The 27,926-nt window shown below is 35.9% G+C and overlaps 1 protein-coding gene across 1 annotated transcript; it reads right to left on the bottom strand.

Moving 5' to 3' along the window:
- Nucleotides 1–1,170: 1,170 nt before the first annotated feature.
- On the bottom strand, nt 1,171–27,076 carry ppp1r9bb (protein phosphatase 1, regulatory subunit 9Bb). Its single transcript, XM_048170182.1, has 10 exons — nt 25,218–27,076; nt 11,834–11,966; nt 9,949–10,069; nt 9,744–9,848; nt 7,684–7,819; nt 5,357–5,506; nt 4,843–4,896; nt 4,104–4,333; nt 3,005–3,101; nt 1,171–2,859 (listed from the first exon to the last, which is right to left on the bottom strand). Exons 1-10 carry the CDS (start codon nt 26,616–26,618, stop codon nt 2,806–2,808), a joined length of 2,481 nt encoding a protein of 826 aa, XP_048026139.1. The 5' UTR covers nt 26,619–27,076; the 3' UTR covers nt 1,171–2,805.
- Nucleotides 27,077–27,926: the final 850 nt, after the last annotated feature.

Here is a 27,926-nt window from a genome sequence, read left to right as displayed (position 1 = left end):
TGACCTCAAGAAAAAAGTTACCTTAACCTAAACCTAAAGAGCTGGTTTATTAGAATTATGAAATTATTGAAAAAAAATGGCATGATACCTACAGGTTGAGATCCTTCTATCTGTCTTATAATATTAGAAAGTCTGTAAAGTGCATATATTTACATTCTAAATTTAATATAGATATTTTAATTATGATCATATAATATTACAAGGGCAACACCTTGTACAATAATTCTAAAATGTCTGACATAGACTGCACTTTTGGCAATTTACCGTTGAGAGGACATTCCAAAACATGGGTCTACTGTTTTCTGCCAAATGCTTTTAAAGATACCATAATAATCACATAACGTTTTTTTTTTTTTTTTTTTTTAAATGTGAATCATGTAAAATCACATGAATGAGGTGTTTGTTAATTCTGGAGGCCTCACTGACGTGCTTAATGTACTGAACTGTGAGTGTCAAGCATTATACATACCATCTGTGTCATTGCTTCGAAATTTCTCCAAAAAAACTCTAATCTTAGGGAATAGAGACCTTTTCAGAGAGCTAGAAGATGCTCATGAGTTCTTGACGTGCACATTGGTGCTATGCAAATTTCCTGCTTCCTTGGAAACAATTTAACCCTCAAATGCATTAATAAAACAAAATAATTGAACAAACTTTTTTCTTTCTCCATCTGCCCATGAGCAATACTTTAGTAACAATGAGTTCCCTAATGCAGAGTATTTATTAAAAATATGAATTTAAACTATTTTCTCAATTTGTGAACACAGGCAGTCAGATCAAACACTAAAATTAAAAAAAAAAACTCCACATGATGTTTGGGTTGAAGAGGAAGAAATGCCTGTGGTATCAGACCTTCGAGGGCTGATTTTTTTATTATTATTATTATTTATTTGTGATTAATAATTATACATTTAGAATTATCTGACATCTTTGTCAACACAAAGAATAAGTTGTATCAATTTGCTCCCTCTAGAGGTTAGTAATGCACATGGTCATGTTTGAGTCAGTTTTAGATACATACGAGCTTTATGTGTTCATTGAAGTCAATCTCTTGACAGATTTAGTCCACCTAGTTGAAAAGTTTAGGACTACCATTATGTCCATGAAGTTGTTATTTCGAACATATGAAAAAGCATATTGTATCACTTGAAGAAAACAAAGCAACCTTGGTTACAAATCCACAGTTGACTGTTTATTTCATAAAAGCACATTAACAAACCACATGAGTGTTTTCCATACAAGTCTTGCACTGAAAAAAAAAAAAAAAGATGTTTACATGCCTCATCGTTTTAATTTAGTCCCGGTGTGAAGACTAATGGTGACACTAAATCTACATTCACAATCATTTATAGTTCTTGGTTCGGTCATACATTTCACATGATTACTTTAACAAAATGTCTTGCTTCCCATAGAATTTGGAATTCACTGTCGTATCTAGGACATCTTTCTCCAACAGCTAGTCTAAGAACTGTGCTCTGTATAAGGTTAAATTATACTGAACAATTCATGAGGCAGGTTCACTCCAGGCAGTAGTATGTAGATAGTGTCCTATTTATTTATTTATTTTATTTTTTTTAAATATATCCAGATTTCATGAAACTATTGCCTCTACAGGTCAATCTCTTTCAACTGCATTTAAATGTAAATCACACTCATTAAAAAAGAAGAAGAAAAAAATATACACATGTGGAGGCCAGTCCCATAATCATACATGTGTCTGTATTAGCTGAACAAAAGAACAGTTCCACTGGTAAAAAGTAAGTAGCAAACACCTTTTTTTGCCTCTGTAAAGAAGGTTCAACGGGAGGTCTAAATGAACACTGGAGAGTGACAACACTGGAGTAATACTGAGAAAAAGGCAGCAGTTGGTTTTTAAGGTTCAAGTCACCAAAACCTTGCACAAGAGGTATAGGGTGAACTGATATAGGTAGAATAGAGGCAATTGGAGAGAGAGAAAAACCCCTTGAAATCTGGCTATATATAGTAAGGCTAAGCTAAGTATGCTGTTTTTATTGACCACAAAATGTTAGCTGAAATACATCCTCGACTGGTTCTTCAAGAGTCCATTTATCATTTTGAGTCTTTTCTATGTTCCTCAGGTTCCGTCCGTTCCATACCGTGAATGATGTGCTTCCCATTTTATATTAATATATACTTTTTAAGAATCTAGACAAATCATACTTATTGTTTTATCACATTTAACAGTGCCTCCTAAGGACAGCCCCGGAGAGACATTAGGATAACATGGAAAAAAAGAGTAATGAGACTTTTAAGGTACAGCAGCAAGTGGCAGGTAATTACTGGAGTTTCAGAAACAGATGTCTTCAAACACGAGATGTTGTTTTCGCCACTTCTGGTACAATCGGTGCCTCTGTTTCATTAGATTCAGAGCTGAAACAGGAAAAATGTTCTACTGTAGTGTTTTGTTAATGAAAGATCAGTCTTCCGTTCTGCCACATATGTTGTTAACATAACTTGAAAAAGACAATTTTTATTGTGTACATTAGATTATCATAGGAACAACTTTGGCAAAACTATCAATGACAGCCGAATCATTATCTAGAGTTAAATATAAGGAAAATACAAAGGGTAAAGCGCAAATACTGCTGGGTAAAACAATTATTCACAATACTATGAATGAATAAAGAAAAATCTCTAAAACCATAAAGAGCCTGAAATTAAGATATGAAGGAATGAAACTCTTGGGCTTACTGACAATAATAAAATGGACAAAAGTACAGATTCTCTATTTCCCCAGTTCCAGTACATTTACATTAAAGTAGTTATAATTTAAACAATTAACTTTTACGATGGATCCAGTGACTTCAACTCCTCGACCTGTGATCCAAGATCTATTACCTATAAAAAGAGATATTTCACATGACTGCTTAAATTAAAATGTCTAAAATGCCATGTTTATGCACTGTATGATTGATATAATGTATTAGCGGTAAGCAAAAGGATTTGATCATTACTAAATATTATAGAAATTTGATCACTCTACCTTGTCTTGGAGTTGTTCTGTTTCCTCCTTATGTGACACTTCAGTCTCCTCTAGAGTTTTCTGCTGAGCTGTTTTCTTCTTCAGTAACTCAATCTCCCTGTATAAAAATGAAAGTCAAAAGACATTAATTAGATTCCTGAAATTTAATTAAATACTTTAAAATTTTAATTAATCTAGGGTGTATATCTTTGGCCGATGACATACAGTACAGTCCAAAAGTTTGGAACCACTAAGATTTTTAATGTTTTTAAAAGAAGTTTCATCTGCTCACCAAGGCTACATTTATTTAATTAAAAATACAGTAAAAAACAGTAATATTGTGAAATATTATTACAATTTAAAATAACTGTGTACTTTTTAAATATATTTGACAAAGTAATTTATTCCTGTGATGCAAAGCTGAATTCTGAATTTTTACAAAAGATTAGATTTCAGATAAACACTGTTCTTTTGAACTTTCTATTCATCAAATAATCCTGAAAAAAAATATTGTACACAAATATTTTGTACAATTGTACACATTAAATGTTTCTTGAGCAGCAGATCAGCATATTAGAATGATTTCTGAAGGATCATGTGACACTGAAGACTGGAGTAATGATGCTGAAAATTCAGCTTTGCCTTCACAGGAATAAATTACTTTGTGAAATATATTCAAATAGAAAACAGTTATTTTAAATTGTAATAATATTTCACAATATTACTGTTTTTTACTGTATTTTTAATTAAATAAATGTAGCCTTGGTGAGCAGACGAAGCTTCTTTTAAAAACATTAAAAATCTTAGTGGTTCCAAACTTTTGGACTGTACTGTACAAGAATGAGTGTCAGATCGTGGGCCCTCTTACTCTTTATAAATTGCAAAGGTTTTTTGTGTCTGTTTAGTACATATGTCTTCTAGAATGCTGCTATGTAATTCTAACTGTATGTTTTATCTATTTAAATGTATTTATTAACCTCGTACATAAAATGAACATTACATTACAATTAACAAATAGTAGGTGAATATCTGAACATACGTTACTCTTTAAAGAAAAAGGTAAAACTAAACCAGTTTAGTAAGATTGTGGATGTGGATTAGTATCTGTGTTTTCTCTCACTTTTGCTGATACTCTTTTATAAGGCGTTTGGCCTTGCTGTATTTGCGTTCTAGAGCCTGGTATTGAGCCTGTGTTTCTTTCAGGTGCTCATCCACAGCCTGGCACAGACTCTGCGCTTCCATCCAATATCCCTCCAACTTCTCCATGCGCTCCCGATTCTCCTGCATGTTACGCTCCATCTGGGCTTTTTCAGCACGCCAGCGCTGTTTCTCCTGCTCTGCATGATTCAGCTTACAAATAAATGCAAAACACATTATAAATGCAAACAGATGATTACTTTCTTAGACTTGTCATGCAAATAGTAACATAGATCAAAACTTTACAAATGTGAAAAGCCAGAACTCTTTGTCAGAGGAAAAACTTCCATGTGTGTTCTTCTGAAAAATGTAAAGGCCTAAATTTGGAAATTCTGCCATCATTTACTCACCCTCATTGCATTATACTGTAAATCTTAATGCTTTTCTTACTTTTGTAAAACACAAACAGTGAATTTTGCCAAAATGAAGAATGTAAGCTGTAATACAATGATAATCTTCCCTTCCACCAAGCTCTAAAGTTAAAACTAATGTATATTCACACATTCAAACTTGGTGTGTTGTGTCAGGTTTGATGTCAACAATGCCATGATTGGCAGGTTTGGAAAGAAAAGTAAATGATGACAATTTTCTCTTCATCCTAAGAAAACCCAGAATTTGATTAGATATATGATGACCAGTTAGCATGAAAAGGGTTATCATACCTTCCTCTTGAGCTGTTGGATTTCAGCCTGAGTCACAGCATGTTTGATCTGCAGCTGTGCCAAAGTAGTAAACAGATTAAAGAACGTAACTAAATCTTTTATTTTTCAATGACAAAAGTGGCAATTTAATGGAAAGCAAATCAAAGTCTAAATGGTCTAATCAGTGTGTTAGACCATGTGGAGTTTGTCTCTTCAAATTGTCTTTCTACATACATAAACGTATATGCAATTTTTAATCATGCACAGTAGTACAGTCATTTACCAATTTCAGGTATAATATTTTGTTACAGTTCAGTTCAGCCCTACATAATTAGGACAATGAATTGAAAACTGTGATTGAACTGGTTGCTTTACAAACTTATACTCTTGTTATCCATCTATTTAAAAAGCTGGGAAATCATTCATTTTTACTTGCAAGTACAATTAAATGTGGATACTTTTTAACTGTAATTAGACATTAGTCAACACAATTTTTCTGTTTTAAACCCTTGTTGTTGAGCTCAATTTGTCTTACTTCTTTATATTTGTGAGCAAGCTTCTCAGGGTCCACTTCCACCGGTGACAGCATGTCCTCATTTTCAGCCAAGTCAAACACCTCTATGGCACTAGGGTATGTGGGGCTCATCTCGTCTTCTTCATCTTCATCAGTGCCATAATCACCTGGCTAGAAGGGAAGAACATGGGAACAGCCTTTTGTCACAAGTTTTAAACATATTTTTTTAAAATGTCCTGATGAACAAAAGAAAAATAAAGACTTTCACATCTGCTAAGTCCCCAATACTTTTTGAAACATCTCGCGGTACAGATGCATCTAATACAAAAACTAGTCTAGTTGACTAGCAGAGTATTAATTTTGATTGTTTGTGTTAAATAATAGGTGATCTGGTGCTGGAATGTGTTGTTTATGAAATCATGACGAGTGTTCATTGCCACTGTTATCAATAGCGGTAAACGCTAACCACTGCAGAGACTCTCTATTCGTTCCGTTGAAATCGCAAAACAAAATGCACACAAAGTGTGTCTGCTCTTGATATACAGTCACCGATAAACATAGTTGGTTTTAATGAGAGAAAAAATAAACTATACGAAGGCGGATTAGAATCCAGAACTTCTGGCATGCTTAACAAAAGTTCTACCACCAGATCATTAGAACTCACAAACACTAATAGCGGATCTGTGAATTATGTATTTTCTCTGGACTAACAACATGTTGTATTATAGTAGATGTAAGAATGAAACTATCACATTAAACACATACTCCTGTCCCAACCACCTTTAAAAACAAAGTTACGCCAATGGATAAACACTCTTCCTTTCTAAAATCAGGGCACAGATATGGTGTTATGGCAGCTGAAGTTTAATACCAGAGGAAGCTGAAGTGACAGCTGAAGTTTATTAATTAATGTTAGTGGTCTTTCACACATAACTTGTGTACATTTAAAAACACAATATGGTCTTGGAATGCATTTTAGATTAAATGCAATGTATCCACTTTATTTTTAACGTAATAGCGGGCACGGCCATTTGTAAATTGAATTTGTCTGGTTTCCGGTGTCACCCGCTTCCAGGTATTTTTAGCTTGGTACTGCAAACTGGTAGACATATTTCTTGCCATATTATTTTTTATGCATTGTCATCATTATAAATACACTGGTTTGTAGCACAAATAGTTTTTACAGGTTACTGCACTTCCAGTTATTTACCTATAGCAGCTAATGTCTCGCACATTAACAGAAAATAGCTTACTTAGGTGTATACAATACCAAGTCTTGTGTCACTATAAGAAATTCAATGACATGATATTGCATTAACTTGAAATGACAAGTGTACCTCACTTGCTTTTTTTTTATAATCATATTGGCCTCTTGAAGAACAATGTGAGTGTGTGGAAATTTAAGAACAACATGGCAGATATATAATACCAAAAATGTCAATAAATGTGGAGGAAACTTTTATGAAATCATTACATGTAGATACACTTGTGTATGCTTCAGCAGCTTACCTTCTATTTTACTTTTAATATATATTTATAATCACTTTTCTTACTATAGGGCTTTTCACACTTGAAATAGTTAACCCTGGGTCATTTAAACCCCTGGTAAATGTAACCCTGGGTTATCTTTATTCATGTTTCACTGCTCATACTATACCTGTTAATCCTAGGTATTCATAAGCTACTGTTTCATACTGCACATTCCTAAAGCCCAGGTTAAAGTCCTTATCTGCATATTTGTGGTCTCAATGTCACTGACTGGACAAACGCAGCACATGACCTGTTTACATAAAGGCTCTAGCATTGCGCGTCCTCATTATTACACTGACTGTAATATCAAGTTTTTTTCTGAGTGAACTTTTCAAACTATAAGGTAAAAATGATGGTCTCCACTCCAGTTGTTGCGTTTTCCATCACCATTTGATACTTTTCCTTTCATACGCAGAAACGATTGTTTATACATCGCTCTGTGTTTCTGTGACTGCCCAAAGCGAGTGAATATAAGGCACACGACTGGTTGTCGGTTGCTGAGCATCTAGTTGTGACATTCTAACACTGCAATGTTTCTTCACAATGTACAAGTTTGGCACTGCAAAAGCGGTGCTAACCCTGCTCCAGAGCAAGGTTTCATAGCCCTGGGTAAAAAGCGGTGCTACCACTCCCTGCATCTAAATTACAAGTGTGAAACGACTTGTTTAGAACGACTATAACCAGGGTTAAGCGCGGTGTGAAAACCCTAATGTGTAATATAAAGATATGAACAAGTACCTGATTAGTGATTACAGACTGTTAAAACAAACAAAAAAACACATCATACATTGTTCAAATAACAGCAAGTACACACAGACCTCTTCCTCATCGCCCATATAGTTGCCATATCGTTGTTCCATCATCTCCCGTTGCCAGCGCTCCTGTTCAAGGGTCTGCTGGATGAGCTGGGCAACTTCACTTTGCTCTCCTGGCTTCTCTCTCCCAATAATAAACCTGGGAACAGAGGTGTTTATAATGCACCTTGTGGTATTCTAAAGTCTTTATTTTTATCTGTTAGTTCCTGCGTATACACTATAGCTGAGAGAGAAATTAGTTCTCTTTCTTTTTACTTCTACTTTTTTCCTTAAAAGGGGTCATCATACATTCTCATACATTTTTTAATCATTTTACTTTCTCCTGTGGTCTACTTATAATGACCTTTAGAATTAAAAGGGCTGCTTTTTGTTGCTGTGCCTTTAAAATTAGTGTAAATGCCCTTTCTGCATTCTTCAGAATCAGTAACAGTCTGTGATTCAACAGGGTTGCATTACATAAAGACAATCTGCACTGAAATGTGTCACTGCAAGCTGCAGCTGCTCAATTCTAATGCTGGGGTTCTTCAGAAAGGATTTGCAGAGTGGTAGGTGACAACACAGCCAAGTACAGATTTGGCGGATTATAATTATAAATTATTATAATTAAATGTTCTTTTTTTAATCTGTGCCTTTTAAAAAGAGATCTTAAGACCATCTTCTTTTAAGGGCATTCAAATTATGAAAAGACAATATTTATAATGATGGTTAGATGGCAAAAAGATTTACTGTTGTTTACTTCTGATAAAGCACTTATAGATCCCTCTTTACTGCTCTGCCTGCCTTCATTTATATTTATCCATCCTCAATTTCCTCCCTTTTCTTTGCTCCTACATTGTGAGTGTCCCTTCCCACCCCCCAGTGTCTGGTTTCATATAACCATCTCCTTGTTCTGGCCTCTCCCGTTAACACTTATCTATCATAATGAAATGTACTATTCTTCTGTTCTAAATACAAGCTTTGTAACACATCATAATTACAACTGTCACAATGACCCCCATTGGCTGAATGCTGAATGAACTAAGGAAAAGAGCAGGGAAAGATACATATCCCATATCAGAATGCAGTGAACCCACGTCATTCTTTAAACATTTAAAGAGCAAAGTTTTAAATTAGTGGAAAGATTGTATCAAAATGTTCATTTCACCATGTTATTGAGTAGAAATGGGTACAGTGTTCCCATAACAAAGAGAGCATGCAAACTTTACACAGTACAGCTGTAGGCAATTGTACAATATTACACAAGTGTAATGACAGTGTGCAACCTGCCATGAATTCACACAATGCATAAATATAAAGTAAAAGAGTTTGAAATAAAGCAGTTAAATGTTGTAAAAATCAAGCTGACGTGGAGTCAAAAGAACAGGCTATAATTACTTTGTATTTATTGCAGCCTTCAAGTCTGTCTGGGAAGTTACTACTTAAGATTTCGGAAGTTGTAATTATGATGTGATTTGTCCATGTGATTTTGGTGAGGGAACAAAGTATAAATGGGGCAATATAATATTTCTTTTCTTTTTTTTTTTTTTTTATTTCAGAAAAACACAGGAAGCTGTTTTGGCACCAATGTGACAAAATGAAAGCAAAGGATACATATTAGATAAGTAAGTGATATTGTATGTTATAATTCTCGAGGTACCACATGAGTCATGAGAAATGTAGTTTTGTCACATAAATCTGTTGTCTGATAAACAAACTAATTATACTATAGTAATACAAACTAATGATACAGTTAACGTTCACAATTAAAACGTAATTATCACCAATACCAATTACAGATACCATGATTTTTTATTAACGCCCCGATTTCCACCATTTCACACTGATAATTACAACATGGTGGTGTTCATGTGAGCTCAACTCATTAATATGACCATTGCAATTAACATTAATTTAAGGTAGCATATGATTAATTCAGTACTTGTGCATTAAAATACAGTGGTGTCTATGGAGTAGATGACATGGTAAATATAAAAAGTAAGAAACTGAAAAAATGGGATGCAAATGAAATGAATCTATATCAGATGACAAGTCTTTCGTAGTGGTCTATATCTGGCTGGTCTTACCGAACTGTGCCAGATGTGTTTCTCAGGACAGAGGCAGCAAAACTTTGAGTTACACCAACCAGGCTTGTTCCATCCACCTCCACTATCAAATCATTCACCTGGATCCTGGAAAAGATGAACGTGAGCAATGTGACCATTGTGGAATGAGTTTCAGTAATCAAGTCAAGAAATAACTATGATGCCGTGCAATATGCATAACTACTACCTGCCATCCCGATGAGCTGCCCCTCCGTCTGTGACGGTCTTGACGAATATGCCGAGCTTCTCCAATCCCATGTCAGCTCCAGCACCCATACCAATAATACTGATACCCAAACCCTCATTGTCTGTTAATTGGACAACACAAAATGGAGAATTAATTCTTTAAAACATAGTGTACAATGGCCCCAAAAAACTAAAAACTATAAACACAATTGCAATCAATAACAAAATATCAAACCAAATCTGCAAATAAATGACTTTTTAAGCAACTTGTGTTGCAATGAATTTTAGTTTATGTATGTAAATCTGTTCCTCTTAAGGTTACACAGGTTTAGTTTGTCAAAGTGTGAACATGTTCCACTCACCTTTGAGAATCTGTCACAACACTTATTTGTCTTTAAAACAGTAAACAGTTTTACCATCTCAAACCTAACAAACTTGTTTTTGAGAAAGATTTTAGCTTGAAGTGTTCTTGTTTACTGTATACCCTATGCTTACATTATACACTACTGTATGTACTCAACCATCTAGTGTATGCTTTTTTCTAAGGGTAGATTTGGAATACAACAGTCCTCACTTTGTTTTTGTTTTTTGTTTTCATCATCTGAGTACTCGTAGTATACTACATTGTGATCTATTTTTTCAGAGTGAGCACTGCTAATACTACTTATAGTACAATAGTACTTATAGTTCAGTATACTGAACTATAAGTACTATTCTCTAAAACACACTTTTATATGTTAAATTGTGAATATAGTGGGTATTGTTAATCACAAAGTCCAGTAAAGTGACTATATTCACAATACAGCACGGCTTTGAGTGTCTTACTGTTTTCATAAAACTTTTTTATTATTACTACAACACTACATAAAATATTAAGAACACAAATTTTCATTGAAACATTTGAATTGAAGCACATTAATTATGAAGATATTATATGTCATTGCTTTTTTGTTTAAATTGGAATGCTACATATCAGTACATTCATATTTCAAATCCCAGATAAGATTTTAAATGGCCTTAAAAGGTTAGTTCACCAAAAAATGAAAATGATCCCATAGTTTATTCACCCTCAAGCTATCCTAGGTGTGTGTGACTTGCTTCTTTCACAATCAGAGTTGTATCAAAAAATATTCTGGCTCTTCCAAGCTTTATAATGGGAGTGAATATTAACCAATACTTTGAAGCTCAAAAAAGCACATGCATCCATCATAAAAATTCATCCACATGGCTCCAGGGGAATAATAAAGGCCTTCTGATGCGAAATGATGCGTTTTTGAAAGAATAATCTCTATATTCATAACCTCATGAACTATAATCATTTCACACGCAAGTCGATTCCGGCAGAAGAGTGAACTATGACCTGACGCATGACATATTGACGAACACAGAAGCGCAAAGAGAGAGCAAAACAAAACACCGATCACGAATTAGAAGTCTAAAACAAATTTTTAAAGAGAATTGTCAAAGGAGCTTGAATTTGTAGCCCAGTCCTATTTGTTTGAACCGTGAGAGGTGTCTACTCTCTCTATATAAGAAATATATATTTCGCTTACGCTATTCCTACATCCTATGTCACAAGCCGGAACTCTCTTGTGAACGCTCAGCTGGATGTTACCGGAAGCTAGTGATTATAGTCTATAAAGTTATAAATATAGATTTTTTTTATTTTATTTTATTTTTTTACAAAAATGCATCGCTTTGCTTCAGAAGGCCCTCTGGATTAACCCTCTGGAGACGTATGGATTACTTTTATGATGGATGGATGTGCTTTTTTGGGATTCAAAATATGTTACAATTCACTCCCATTATAAAGCTTGGAAGAGTCAGAATTTTTTAATTTTTTAAATAATTTTCATTTTTGGGTGAACTTTGGGCCCCTTCATTACCTTTTTCCAGTTCAACGGGGAACAGGTCCAGCCTTTCCACACGTTTCTCCAGCTCATACTCAGCAGAAGCAGCCATGGGGTCCACGTCATCATTCCTCCTGTCATAGTCCTCATTGGAATAGGTTGTGAACACCTTAAAAAAGAAATAAGAAATTTTTCTTGTTGATCTGGATTCAAATACAGGTTTATTACTGTTTACCAAAAGAACTCTTAAGTGTTGCATGCACTTTGATTGTAAACATAATTTTATCTACAGACTGATGCACTGACTGTGGAATTGAAGTGGCTCTCTATTGAAAGCAAAGCTGTGTGGGCAGAGCAGGTGTGCCCACTTCACAGCACTTGAGGCTTCACTGCTAGTTTTATATAATCTTTTTAACGTGGGTGCAGCCTGCGCCAACTTAACCTGGCCTGAACACACATGCACACACATAGACCTCCAAACAACATGCTTTTTTCAGAGTCTAGGGCTGTGTCTCATTCTGCTTCCTAGTGCCTTCTTTTACAGAGGAGCAAGATTTTACCAGTGTACCGGGGGATGCAGTCCATTTAGGGTGGCAATCAAATAAGACGTGATCACTCTTTCCTTTAGTTTAATTTGAAAGCTCAAATGATGTTATCCAACCATGTCTTCACAGGTTCCTCTGCATCCACTTAACAATACGTGTCATTCACTTCATGTGTTTTAAATGTATACCATCTGTTACAATGGTCATTTGGTGATATATATTGTAACAGATTGTGGAGTTTTGCATATCACAAAGTTATAAAAGAAAGATCTCACTTGACCTTTTTCACTTTCTTAATACATGTTCCTGGTCTTATTATGCATTATTCATCCGTACCTGTTATTCAAAAGGACAAGTGGTTTAGAGAATGGATGGATGGATGGATGGATGGATGGATGGATCAAACAAACAAAAATGGGCTGATTTAAAACAGCACTATAAGGTATGTATTCTTCAAAGAGAATTGTATAGAGATTATAAATATATTTCTTTCAACCCGAAATGTATTGTTAAACGAGAGTTTGCTTGTTTGTTTGTTTAGTGCTATTTTATTTTTGCTATTTTATATCTGAAATTGGTTTCCAGTTCGGCTGTCATCACCAAGCCTTTTTTTAAGAATCCAATCAATTTCCAGTGGATAAAATCAAGTGCTACCGTACTTTTTTCTCCTTGAATATCAGAAATAAATCACATTACGAAAGTTAAATGGAATGGCGTTTCCTGTTATGTAATAAAACAAAAATAATACCAGACAGTCTTTATTCCCCAACACCAGACAACCACCGCCATCCTAAATCCTCATCCCTCAATTTCATTCACTCATGTCCTGCAATATCCATCCCACTGTTAGCAGTACATCCCACATTAAACACAACCCCTGAGAGAAAAAATGTGCTTTACTCCTGTCTGTGCTTTAATTCCACCTGCACCTATTCCCCACTAGCAAAACACCCCATGATGCATCACACACAGCAGCTGAGACCAGCTAACATTGCCATATGATTCAGTTAGACTGTGTGGCTGTGATTTTTTGTGGTGCCCGATGGACACAAACATCGGATTAAGGAGGGGGAGGATAGAGAGAGAGAGAGAGAGAGAGAGAGAGAGAGAGAGAGAGTGGTGTTCCAGTTGTGTGAGAGTGGCAGTAGGTCACATCTCAACAACAGATGGTCAGGGATACCCCTCCTCTGCTCAAACTGTCCCATCCTAGCTCTTTTGCCCTACTTAAGGTATGCATGACAATTATTCTACAGTAAAACCCATTATAGGAATTGCTGTTTCTTGCAAAGGTGTTGCATGAATCTCATAAAACTTCAATACATCATGGTCATATTTCAACAATCCCACCCACCCCCCACCACCCCTAAATAAATAAATATTTCTTACAGCTTACTGTGATGTGAAAGTCTCAATCTCATTACAATTTATATATAAATTTGTTTTAGTTTTGCATCACAATAATAAGAGTTTTAGGGGGGTAGTGCTTAATTATGATGCAAAAAATGGTTGCTGAAACACTTCAAGACTTGAGAGCACAAGACACTTGTAACAATGAACAACAAAAAAAGAGATGTTCTGACAGGAAAACCCATATAAAGAATACTGCAAATAGGCTGTTGGGAAAAAATAAATCCAAATAAAATGGTTGAAAAAGTTGTTGCCCACAACCACTGACATTTTCTACTCTGCTTGAGGTCAGAAACATGAGAGTTGCAGTAAGATTGGTTCTGTTCCAGGTGACAGGAATAGACTGTTGAGCATTAAAAGCACTCTATGTTTCTGCTAAAACATGAGGCAGAGGTTTTCCAGAGTTTTTTTCTTCCCTTTCTCTTCTAACACTCCTGTTACTAAAATTTCTTACTCTTCTAAAAATCTACATAAGCCAAGCATAAAATATATGTTGCACGGTACTGATGGTATAATAAAATATTGTAAAATGTGATGTATTTATAACAATAAAATAACAATAGGCTTTTGTGCCGAAACTGGTCTCATCGCATCCGCTTGTCGGAGAAAGTGTTAACGGCAGTACGAACTGATGACAATATCTATGGACTTTTAAGGTAATCACCTAAACTAGCAAGTTCTTTTTATTTTTGCTGTTTTATTCGATTTAAATATCTAAATGTAAGTGAGTTAAGTGAGTTATAAATCAGTTATGCTCATCTTTGCTCACTTTTTGAAGGCATCTTGAGTAAAACAACTCTATATTTAACAAAGCACATACAAAAGACCGGAAGCGACGCAACCTGTTTTACAGAATATGGAAGTTTGTTGCACATAAACCCCATTTCTTGCAAGGGATGCAATGGTGCTAACAACGCCAAGGTAATGGGTTTGATTCACAGGGAATGCATGAACTAATAAAAAAAAATGTATCCCTTGAATGCAACTTATGTCAGTTTGGATAAAAGTGTCTGCCAAATGCATACATGTAAACAAATCACTGGAATAGGAGTCATCTTACTGCATCAAAGTATTTTACTAAAGAATTTCACATTTTCTGGCCACATCACGGATATTAGCTTAATATACACTGTAAACCAGAACGGTTTGAGTAGGACAAACTTAAATTGAACAAATTAGTTCAGTTCATTTAAATGCCATGAGTATTTAGAACTTTCTTTTTGAGTAAACAGCACTGACATATTTCAAGTAAACTGAACAGTTTCATTGTTTTGAGTTGTATGAACACATTTCTTTTAATTTAGACTAACTTAAGTTTAACTGAAACTGGGCTGGGATTTCTATTTCCCAGCATGCTTTGCCCATGGTACTCGAATGGGAGAGTAAATGCTAAAATTAAGTGTTTTATAATTTTTTTTTGTGCAAGATTAATGGTAAGGGAGATTTAGCATTGATTAATGTTTTGTTAAGCTAATTTAGAAGAGTTTTTACCATCATGGTGACAAGGTGGAGCATGTGGCTTGGTTTGAGAACAGGTAAGTTACATGTTTTAAGTTGCTGTACTTATTTAGTAAGTGTTATACCATGCTATTTGTTAACATGTTAGCAAGTTGGCATTTTTTGTATTTTCTTAGGGTTTACAGTGAAGTAAATAACTCATTTGATTTGCAAGAACTCAAAATAAAAAAAGTTAATTATCTAAATAAATAGCTAACTATCAAAATGTATAAGTTAAATAGCTAACTATCAAAATGTATAAGTTAGCTAACTCAGTACTTCAAGTTAGGAGGAATTAACATGCATGATTTCTACAAACTCAAAACTTGATAGTTCTGCTTACTTAAAATTGGGAACATCATAACTCAAAAAATTTGATGTAACTGATTACCTCAAATTTTTTTAGTTAGATCAACTTATTCTGGTTTACAGTGTACTAGCAGTACTGTAGCTCATACAAACAAAGCTTTCCCAGAACAAATATGCAAAATACATGCCAAAAATAGCATACTGTTGAATTTAGGCAGTCATTCCTGAACATCATCTATATCCTGCTCTGAGGCTTTATTCAATAATGTAGCATATGGTAAGATACTGCAAAGCAGCTGGATTTTATCCTAATGATGTGTTGGGATTGGGTAAAGAATGAGGGATGGATGAATGAACCGCTCCTGCTGTTCAAATCCGATTAATATGCGCTTCCTCCATACACCTCTCTGTTCTAATTATACATGATGAAAATCATATTATCATATTATTAAATGCATTAATAAGCAGCATTTTTAAGCTAGCATATTTGTTTAAGGCTTGAGGGCTGAAATGTGAAGTAGGGCAAAGCCACCTTGATGTGAGTACAGTCAAACTTCCTGTACTGTCCCTGAGGGACCGAGGTGTGAGGAATGTCCCTCTGTCTCACTCACAGACAGTTCTAGGCTGTCTGCATGATCATGATGTATCTGTCAGTTGTCTACAGAAATGGCTCAAAATTCCAGGCCAAATTCACTGCTAGACATTCATTCTTTTAGTACTTTAAAACATACCCAAGCCAGTATTCACTGCCACTGTTTCTTCCTGATATTAAACACAAAATTAGATTTTAAATAATGTGCTCTTGAAAAGCCTCAAAGGGATGCAAGCACCCTAAAATTACTATAATATAAAAAAGTAGTCCATACAACAAACATATGACCATAATACCACACTGAATGGGAAGATTATCAGAGTATAACATCAATTGTTGGTCGGTTCCTCTCCAAAGCTATTAAAATGTCACATGAGCTCCTTTTTATGATACTTTTATGGTGCTTTTTAATTTCACAGTCTTGGTTCTAAAAATGGTATCACTTTTGTTTTGATTTTGTGATGAAACATGACCCAGATATTTCTTCGAGAGTTACACTCACCTACTTATAACTAATAAAAATGCTTTTTAACTATTTAACTACTGTGTAAATATGAAAGAATTTTCCATATAGATTTTTCACAGATATTTTACCCATATTTTGATTTACACATTGCATTGTGTTGTGTTTCAGGGTTAAAGGAAATGTCCGTAAACATACCTTTTGCATTTTCCCCCACTGTTTTTTTTTTCTTACAGTGTAGAGATAGATAACGTAACAATCATTTCACAAACTTCAATGGCCTTTCTCACCAGATACATATTAATTTACTGATACTCAGGTTTATAACTAAGTTACATATAGCTTGCGTTAAAATAACTTGCATTTAATGAATCTAGACAACAGGGTAAGGTGTAAAAAAGATGAAAAATGAAAAAAAATTGTTGGAAGTTCAAGCGTTAATGAAAAATGTTGGAAGTTTAAGTATTTGGTGTGCACAAAGCCTTGCAGGGGAGCACTGACAGCGACAATAATGCTATTTATAAGCACTGCCAAGCCACGGAGAGAAACAGAAACAGGGAAATAAGTGAAAGAGAGAAAGAGGAGAAAAATAGGATTAAAATGGGAATGATTGACTTGGCAGTTAGAAAATTAAGGGAAGATCACAATCAAAAGGAATACTATATGAACTTCACAGAATATGTTCATCTCAAATAAATATGGGTTGAAGAAGGACACATAGAGGAGAAGAAGTGAGCAACTGAAAGAGGGGCAGAGAGAGAGAGAGGGAGGGAAGAAAATGAGAACAAAGCGGTTAGTGTGAGATCTGCCTCTTAGGTCAGCCTCAACTCTCCAGCCTAAAGAGAGGGAGTGAGAGAGAGGTTTAATAAAGACCCAACACCATAGCCAGCACAACAGGCCTTGTGTTTGACGGAGAGCTGTTAAATTCATTTAGGGAGAAAACTTTGTCCCAAATTCTGTCCGCAAATAAGAAAGGGGGTGAGAGAGAGAGACAGAGAGAGTGACACGGCCACTTACTGACCAACACAAAAGCAGCCACAGCTTGGCAGTGACTGAATGCTGTCTCCTCGGCCTGCAGCCTCTATGTGATCTCACACACCAGTGAGAAACACTGTACAAAGACTCCAGATTGAGAACCTATTACTTAAAAACACTTTTTACTTGATTTAATGGTTCTGGTTTTGCATAGAAATTCTGATGCAAAGTAAATGCTTTGCTTTTTTGACAGTGACAATGCCATGTCCTGCATGTGGATGAACCGCTAATATTTGATGTAACGGGTGGAATAATATTTACGTTGTCATTTGCGGTGCAGGGTTGGAAATCAACAGGCACGGGCGGACTGCGGGTCCAGTAGCCAAGACTATTTCGACTCAGTTCGGTAACCACTGATAGGCAGCTGCTTTCAAATGGTCGCGTACTTATTTGTGTTCACACTCTGTAGTCTGGAGACCGTCAAAGGTTTCCAATTACAATGTAATTTGCAGCATTTAAGCATTGTAGCCAATCGCACTGCAACTAAATTGACTGAAAGCTCCAGTGATTATAAAGGGAGTGCTTGTTGCTCACTTTCTGTAGCCTATATAATCTATTCACAATTTGAATAAACATTTTTTTTCATGCTGCTAAGAGGACCAACTGCCACATATACACGGCAACGTTTCAAGAAAGACAACTGACAATAAAGGCTCATATTTTGGCTATATGTTCTTTTAACTTATGGAGACCGTTAAACGTCTGTATAGCCTATGGTGTGATTTATGCACATTTATTCAAAATAGCCTGTATGGGAAGACTGGGAAAAAGTTTTGTATTGTTTACACAAAGGATGCATGTTCTTATATTTTTTCTGTTAATTATTACCTTCCAAATGTCTAATATTGGTTTGATTGATTGTGTTACATGAGAAAATAAATGATTTTTGTCTACCTGATGTACTAGATTTGATGTGGGTGTGGTCAGGTTAGGTACGGAATTAAATTAATGCTCCTGTCAGATAACAGGAATATATTAAAAAATTGTTTTATAAAAATAAAATGTAAAGTGTAATGTTAAAGTTAAATTTTGTTCTCATAAGTTCATGTGGTATGAGCTACTTTTTTGTACTATTTGTACTACCCATTAACATTATGCATACAATAATAATCTTTTACATTGTAATCCTTTTATTTTTTTATATTTGGCATGTTTGTTTGCTGCTGATTGTATGTCCGTGTGTGTATAACAAGCAGAGTGTACGCGTGCCTATAGGCGCATATTATTATCAATGGCGCAGTCTATTTCAGTTGCCTCAAAATAGCAACATGCCAACAATGCGCCTGAACACACCTCGTTTTCAGACCAGCAAATGTTTAAAAAATTGTGTAATTAATCACAATTAATCACACCTAACATTAAAGTTTTTAATATGTTTTTATTTTGTAACACTACATTGAATATCCAAAATAATTTAGAAACAACATAAAGACAGTTTATTTTAAATATTTGTTTAATGGGATCTTTTCACTAAGCACTTTGAATGAAGGCCCTATCACTGATAACAGTACTGATACTGATGTCTCTATTAAATTGATTTTTTTTTCTCAATTTTAGCCATTAATTATAGCCATTCAACATTACAGTATAATGGAAAGCTATCGATTTTAACGTTTAATAGGCTTTAAAAATATAACAACATAAACCCATTATAATAAATATCACATTTAGCAGTGCCTTTAATATATCAGGGCTCAACGCTAAGGATGTTTTCTACTTGTCCATGCAGGCCATTTCAGATTAATACCTGCCCTGCTAAAATGCACAACAAGTGATTGTTTTCATTATTTAATCTTGTAAACAGTGTTTTAAGATTTTCAGGTATGTAATATACAGAAATCGAATAATTTCATGAATAATTTCTATATCTGTGCAGTCAATAAACATTGAACAGTCTTCAATGAATAAATTATGAATTGCATATAGATTAATCCTTATTAAAGCTACCAAATTAATTCAGTCAAGAGCAGTGATTGATTTTTTTCATTGTCTTTTGATCTTTGATTAACATTAATGACAGACAACAGCAGGATTTATTAGGCTGCTGTCACTTTAAGTCCTGAAGCACATGACGCGGATCTAACACACATCCTATTTTCTCACAACTCTTTTTAACTCATTTAAGGCTGTGCTTAAGAGGATACTCAACAAAATGGGAATTCTGACAATTTCGTCCATTCAAGCGTGAAAGAGATTAATTAATTAGGCCTATGTGGTTGCTATCTTGTTCTGGTGGTTGCTAAGGTGTTCTAAGGTAGTTCCTCACTGGTCCAGCTCAAACAAGTTTCACCTTTATCATCAAACGGCCTTTTGTGTTGGTCAGTTTGATCTGCCAGATCAAAATCTGATCACTCAGAACAGTAATAGCACACCTCTCATCAGCCACAATTTAAGGCAAGCGTTCTCAACCCCGGAGATCCACTTTCCTGCAGAGTTTAGCTGCAACCCTAAACAAACACACCTGAACAAGCTAATCAAGGTCTTCAGGATTACTAGAAAGATATAAGCTGTTTTCAAAATCGCCCCCCTATACACTCTTTCACTATTCCCTACATTAGTCCACTAATATAGTCCAGTTAAATAAGAGAATGAAAACGAGTGTGTGTGCCAAAAGGGCTGCTGCTTTTGCATAGTTTGTGCTAGCTGTTTAATAATCATTTGAAATTTATCAAACTGGCAGCTTCATTAGTAATGAAAAGATTTATCTTGGACTTTGTCATGGAAACTAGCATGTATAAACCTTAATTAAACTATTTAATAATCAATTAAAAAGATGAAATTATGCTGTAGTAGCCACATTGGACCAGAGGTTCGGAAAAACGGATGGATGGATGATTCAGCTGCGGGCGTCACCTTCTAACGAGACATGGAAATTCAATCAGCACGACCCTCACATTGCATTATGGGTAATCTCTAGCCGATGAGTGTACATCGGTTTGACACTCGTTATTGCTGTGCATTATGGGATTGAATTAGTGCACTCGATAACGTCCACTATGGTTTGGGACACCACTACAAAAGGCTGTCCCCTCAAATAGTGCCCTATTTAAGGGTATATGGGGCATTTCGGACACAGCCATAGGCATGCAAGTTTGATCAAGGTTGGAGCTAAACTCTGCAGGAAAGTGGACGTCGAAGGCCAGAGTTGAGAACCCCTGATTTAAGACATCATTCATAACCATATAGCACATATTGTGTGGAATGAACCACACTCAAGTTTGCAAAAAGAATTTTTTTAATTGCTATAAACTTATTGCTATTTCGAAACCACAGAACATATTGCGCAAAGTGAATGATCAATAGTTACATCCTGAAATCAGAAAATTACACAAAAAGGTCTTTCTCTCCTGACAAATCTTTCTCTCATCCTTGTCTTTTGGTAATTTCTCGCTCCTCCTTTTTTCACTCACTTAACATCTTTTTCTGTTTTTTTAAAAAAAAATGCTTTACTCATAATAAAACTACAGGATCATTGTGATTTTGGTTATCACAAAGAGCATCAGCACTGACTGTTTCAAATGTGCTACTGCTATTACGTGGGTATCAGATCCACTAGAAATCTACCCCTCACTTTCTATTCATAGGTCAGCTATTTTTACTCTTATCACTTACAGGATGGGGTTAATTATGTTTTCACATTCCCTGCATCTGAAAGATTCACATCTTTCTCTCAGATGCATAATGGGGGCGCATATTCACACTTTTAGGCATCCGTACAGAGACAGGAAGCTCATAATTATTTAATGCTAATATATTTATATTTATATATCACAGAAAATTTTTTTTTTAAATATTCTTAGTTGTCTAATAATGATGTTTAAGTTGCATGAACTTTCAAAAATGTAGCTTTACATTGGCATTAAAACCTTTTTAGACTTTTACCCCATTTTAGCGAAATGTTTGTTTGACAAGTGAGCTTATGCAATGTGTTCACATGTGTGTCTACCTCTAAATGTAGTCTGAGTTGTCAAATCATAAAACATCTTGGACCCCCATTTTTATTTTTCTATTAAGCGCTAAAAAAGTAATTAATTACTAGCTAATTACATCTTCAGCAGTGTTATTAGATTACTGTAATAATTACTCTCTCTAAAACATATTGCAATTAATTTCTAAATCCCATATCAACCTCGACCAACTGAACAATGAAACTGTTCTTTTAATTCTTTCAAAACAATATTAAAATTGCATAAATTATCCTTGAACTGACCAAAATATTTAAAGGTTCAAAGTGTAAAATTTGGGAGGATCTATTGACAGAAATGCAATATAATATACATAACTGTGTTTTCAGTGGTGTATAAAGTCCTTACATAATGTACCATTATGTTTTTATTACCTTAGAATGAGCCATTTCTATCTACATACACCGCGTGTCCCCCCTCCATGTCAAATCGTCATTATGCATCGGCATGTTTCTACAGCAGCCCTAAATGGACAAACACTCTACAGAGCGCGTTTCATCACTATGTTGTTCTTCTTCTAAATTGTTCGTGTTTTTAGAGGCAGCTTGCATCATCACTATGTTGAATATGTATGAAGTAGTAGTAGTAGTAGTAGTAGTCATCTTTATTAGAAGCAGAGACCTTTCTTTGTTAGAAGTAAGAAGAAACCTCATTGCTTGTCTGGCTAATGTACTCTCTTCTGTCTCAGACGACAACATCTTTGTTTTGTGTTGGCCAGACGGCCACCTTAGCTTCTCTATTTTGCTTCGAAAGGGAGGGGTGAGCTGCTGTTGGTTGCAGTTCACAAACTCACCACTAGATACCGCTAAAATTTACACACTGCACCTTTAAAGGTAGAGAGTTACATTAAAAGCATATGTTAAATTTTGATGTTAAATCCACTGTTGTTTTATATAGAATTGTTCTTTTGTCTATACCGTATTTAATGCAATTACATCAGAAGTAACTGTTAAATTAGAGAAAAATTGAGAGTGATCCCTTACTTTACTTTTTCAGGGGAAAAGTAATTAAATTACAGCAATAAATGACTTAGTAATGCATTATACCCAACACTGCAGATGACCAAAAAATGGATGCAAATACTAGATGTAAACAGGGAAATATATGTAAATATTAGTTGGTGACAGGTTGTATAGTTTAGGGGGAGGGACATTCTTATTCTTGAGAGAATTTTATTGGAGACAGGGTCCTGAAAGGATTTGTTGGTAAATGTTGGTTCAGTTACATGTTTACAGAGATATGGCCAGAACTGGATACATCCTGAACACAAGCAGGCCAGATGGGCTGATCAGACACATTGTCTGAGGTATGTTTGTTACGTCAGCCACTGATGTCAGGTCAGCAACTGTCCTGGATAAATGTCACACCTAATCAAAGAGAGAAAGCCCTTGGGAAAGAAGATGCCAAGGCAAAACGACTGACAGTCTGGGTTATGTTATATTCTATTCAACTCATTCAGTCTGTGCCAGTCTAAAAGCGTACCAACAGTAACAGTAGTGACAGAGGCTTCTACAAGAACCAGTAAATAACAGACTGAATTATATAATGTATGAAGTTCATTCATTCACTCAGTCCAACACATACACCAGTCCCCAGGCGACCATTTTAAGTGAACCAGACCCATCTCATTCACTTTAATAAACATGAAAATAAAACAGAAGCCAAAAACACATAACATAAAATAAGAACACAGTTCATTTAAATACAGATTAATCAAATGCTTTTTCAAAGTATACATTTTAATGTGCATATATCTGAAAATTTCTTGTTAAATATTTCTATTGTCTAATTAAGATACAAAATATACATAAACTTAAAATCTTCCCCTCCATTATATCTCTTAAATCTCATTCATAATTAAAATGTCATGTTTGGTTATGAGATTTGTGAGTACCGGTGGTGTTTGATGTCAACAATGCAAATTACAGCAGAACATTTTCTGTAAATCATTTAAATTTGATCTGTTTTCACATAAATCTATCATGTGTCTCCATAAGTCCAGGATTGTAAAGTGCACAATTCAAATGAACTACTTTTATAATACTGTTATGTATCATAAAGGAATTTTTTTTTTTTTTGTCCTTTTTGGAGCTTGACAGAAACTATAGATCTAAGGTACTTCTCAACATTTTTGATCCAAAGGCTTCCCAATAGGTTATTATAGATATTTATGCTGTAATTATGGTTGCTTTTTTATCAACAGAAACTGGAAGTATTGATATATTAAAGAAATTAATTCATTAATTCATTATGTGAATCAAGTTTCAAGAAATAAACAGTGGTTATTAAAAGATTAGTTAGCTGTCAAATTAAAATTTCATGATAATTTACTCACCCTCATGTCATCCAAGATGTTTGTCTTTCTTTCTTCAGTCGAAAAGAAGTTAAGGTTTTTAATGAAAACATTCCTGTATTTTTCTCCATATAGTGGACTTCAATGAACTCCAAATGGTTGAAGGTCAAAATTACAGTTTCAGTGCAGCTTCAAAGGGCTTTAAACGATACCAGACAAGGAATAAGGGTCTTATCTAGCAAAACGATCGGTCATTTTCTAAAAAAAAAAAAAAAAAAAAAAAAAATTTATACTTTTAACCATAAATGCTCGTCTTGAACTAGCTCTCTTCTTCTTCTCTATTAGAATTCTGGCAGTGTAGATGCTGCTAAATGTATTACTGCCCTCCACAGGTCAAAGTTTGAACTAATTTTTATATACTTGCACTAGCATATTGTATATGACAATTTAGTTCAAACTTTGACCTGTGGAGGGCAGTAATACATTTAGCAGCGTCTACACTGCCGGAATTCTAATAGAGAAGAAGAAGAGAGCTAGTTCAAGATGAGCGTTTATGGTTAAAAGTATATGATTTTTTAATTTTTTTAGAAAATGACAGATCATTTTGCTAGATAAGACCATTATTCCTCATCTGGAATCATGTAGATCCCCTAGATGAAGCTGCAATGAAACTGTAATTTTGACCTTCAACCGTTTGGAGTCCATTGAAGTCCACTATAAGGAGATCAATCCTGGAATGTTTTCATCAAAAACCTTTATTTCTTTTCGACTGAAGAAAGAAAGACAAACATCTTGGATGACATGAGGGTGAGTAAATTATCAGGGAATTTTAATTTGAAAGTGAACTAATCCTTTAAGATGGTAAAAAAAAAAAACATGATTTCAATTTACACCTTTGTGTTTTTTTTAGCATTTTAAAAGGATAGTTCACCCAAAAATTAAAAATTTAGTCATCATTGTCATCATCAGTCAATGGCTACCATCAACAGTGTGATTACCAGAATTCTTCAAAATATTTTCTTTTGTGTTCAACAGAAGAAAGAATCTAATACAGGTTTGGAACAACTCAAGGGTGAGTAAGTGCTGACAAAATTAAATGCTTTTAAATGATCCTGAGGCCCCCTTGGAAGTTTGCCTTTCACCCTGGTTGAGAACCACTGCACTAGATGGAAAGGGCAGCTTTGATGTTCTCCAAAATATTTATTTTGCATTCTGAGGAAGAAAGAACTTCATGCTGGTTTGAAATCTCATGCAGGTGAGTACATGATGACAGAATTTTAATTTGTGGTGAAATATTCCTTTGTATAAACTCACCTTAATGGGCGCAATGCTGAATTTAATTTTCCGGCTCGGGGGCGGATCCTCCTCCGTAGGTAATCCAGGAATCTCAGAGCAGCTTGACTCTGGCTCATATACTTCATCTTCATCCTCCTCATCCTCAAGCTGGCTACCACCAGAGTCTTCTCCAACTGCGCTGTAGGCACTGATATCCACCAAATCAGCTGTAGAGTAATCCTCCTTCAGGGTACCATCATCACCCTCCTTCTTACTGACTCCCACTGATGGACGAGCATGTCCATCTTCACCCTTCCTTCCAGTGCTGGTGATGCCAGACTCCATAGTGTCTCTCTCCAGGGCCTCTCCATTGGAAGTAACTCCCCCATTTCCCAAACTATGGACATCAGCAGAAATAAGAGTACCTTTTGCCTCTGTGGCATTGGCCTGTCCTGGCTTACACTTATCTAGAGTCTTGGATTCATTGGCACTAGATTCATCCTTCTCCCCTGTCTTTTTCTCTTCCAAGGACTCATTATCCAAAGATGTGAGACTGTCCTGAAGCTCAGAGGCCCCATTAAGGCTGCTAAACCTCCCATCTTGTTCCTCCTGGTGCTGGTTAACCCCATCCTCCTTGTTTACACCCGAGGGAAAGACGCGTACCCGTTTGGTGATGATTTTGGAGTTGAGCGCACCGACCCGTCCGGTGACCCCGCGCAGAGGCAGAGGCAGCGGGGGCGTGTTGGACAGCCGGTGCAGGTTGTTCCGCAGCTCGGCGGCCCGCTCGAATACGGCGCTGAGCTGGCTGACGGTGGGCGACACGGCCTCGCCGGCCCCGCCGATCGCGTCCAGGCTATCCAACGACTCCGTGCTGCCGTTAAAGCGCGCGACCACGTCCAAACGCGACGCATCTTGAAAGCCCGCGGCGCGTTCTTTCTTCAGTAATACGCGATTAGAAGCCGCCTGCTTCTCCTGATTCTGCTGCTGCTCAAAGATCTTCCTCGTCTCCTGCAGCTTGGAGTACCTGGGCGACGCGTCCGTTTTGCTATCGAACCGGTTGACGCGCTCGGAGACGCTGGATCCCAGTTTGAGCAGCGCGCTGTGATCCACGTTCTCGTTTAGGCTGCCAGCTCGCGGTAGCGTGAGACGCACCGCTTTGCCGTCGCCGTTCGCCTTTTGCGGGTCTTCAGCCTCGGTGGGTGAGGATGCGCCCATTTGCATGAACATGTTCTTGATGCGGTGCACGTTCGAGCCGTACGTGCGACCGCGGCTGGTGGGCTTCGGCTTGCCATCCTGAGCGTCGCCGTTATTTAAGATATCGTTCGCCGGCTTCAGCGCTTGAATACCCGCCGCCTCGTACGCGTTGCGGTGAGGAGAGGGGCTGCGGAGCGCGGTGGTGCTCGCTGGCTTGGAGGAGGATGAGGATTCGGTCTTCATCATGGTCTGTTAGGCTTCTCCGAGGCGATGCGATAACAGCATCTCTGAGTCGTTGGCCCAGACGTTTTTGTCAGGACAAAACTGTCGCTGATAAACAATGTGCCCTGGAATATGATGAAGAGAACAGTGAATTAATGCCCATGAATGCGTGTAGAGTGTCCGTCAGAGGCATGGCACAAGCAACGCACCATCTTCCCGTCTGTGAGAGAAAAAAACGCTGATTAACGTGTAAATCACACATGCATTCGTGAAAGACTAAAGGAGAAACTAGAACAGCGAAGCGCCCTGGATTTTCACGACAGATTGTGCATTTATAATCCGATCGTTTTGATCTCTTGATTTAGTCAGCTGCAGATTTCTGCCTTTCCCACTGGTGCTGCAGCAGCGCAGCAGAGATACAGGGTCATAGAGCGCGTCTCATTTCACACCCTCTCAGCTCATAGTTTTTTAAGGGGTCACACATTTAATTCCTCACAGCAGGGCTCCGGAAAATATAGTTTACCACTGAGCCTCAACAATAAATTAGGTTTTTGGTTGTCAATTATAGTGTTTAGTGTGTAAGATACAAAGGCCTACAGACTTTTTAAAATAAATATTATATTTTATATTACATTTGCAAATTCTGGATGTTACATTACAAGTTATACCTATACAATAAAATAAAATAATAAGTAAAGGTTTCTCTCTCTTTTTTTTTCTTTGAAGGCAAAGAGTTCTTATTTGTGCTTTTGTGTCTTATTTATTATTTATTATTTTGTGTCTTATTTCTTATTTATTATGCGCATATATTGTCTCTTGTTTTGTCAGATCATATATATATATATATATATATATACACACACACATATACAGAGCTGTGTAGATTACTTATGAATTGTAATCAGTTACTGATTACAAATTACATGGCAAAATTTGTAATCAGTAATATAATCTCTTAGATTACACATTTTTGGTAACGTAATCTGAGTACTTTTGGATTACATTTAGATTACTTTTGTGCTAAAAAAAGAAAAATATATATTCCAAAAATATATTCTATTCACTAACAAGAGCCTCAACAGATTCTTTTTAAAGTGCAAGGTATGGACAGTTACTAACACTAATGTACCTGTTAGTGTTTGCTGATAGTAACACTGAATAAAACAAAATCACATCTTATGATTTTAAAACATGTTTACTTAAAATTAAGTACATTTAGAACACAGCAACATTACAAAAACAAATATCAAAAAACATGAAATTCACAGCAATATCACTGCTACATCAAATATTTAATCTTCAAACCCGATTCCAAAAAAGTTGAGACACTGT

Source organism: Megalobrama amblycephala, linkage group LG20 (genome assembly GCF_018812025.1).
Source record: "Megalobrama amblycephala isolate DHTTF-2021 linkage group LG20, ASM1881202v1, whole genome shotgun sequence".
Taxonomy (NCBI): domain Eukaryota; kingdom Metazoa; phylum Chordata; class Actinopteri; order Cypriniformes; family Xenocyprididae; genus Megalobrama; species Megalobrama amblycephala.
This window is presented reverse-complemented; position numbering and strand designations above follow the sequence as displayed.

Excerpts from the sequence above, each read along its gene's own strand:
- ppp1r9bb (XM_048170182.1), bottom strand. The coding sequence starts at position 26,618 with ATGATGAAGACCGAATCCTCATCCTCCTCCAAGCCAGCGAGCACCACC. Across the intron at positions 4,334-4,842 it reads TCCAACAGCTCAAGAGGAAG|CTGAATCATGCAGAGCAGGA; the intron begins GTATGATAACCC and ends TTTATTTGTAAG. Across the intron at positions 3,102-4,103 it reads ATAAAAGAGTATCAGCAAAA|GGAGATTGAGTTACTGAAGA; the intron begins GTGAGAGAAAAC and ends ATTTTTATACAG.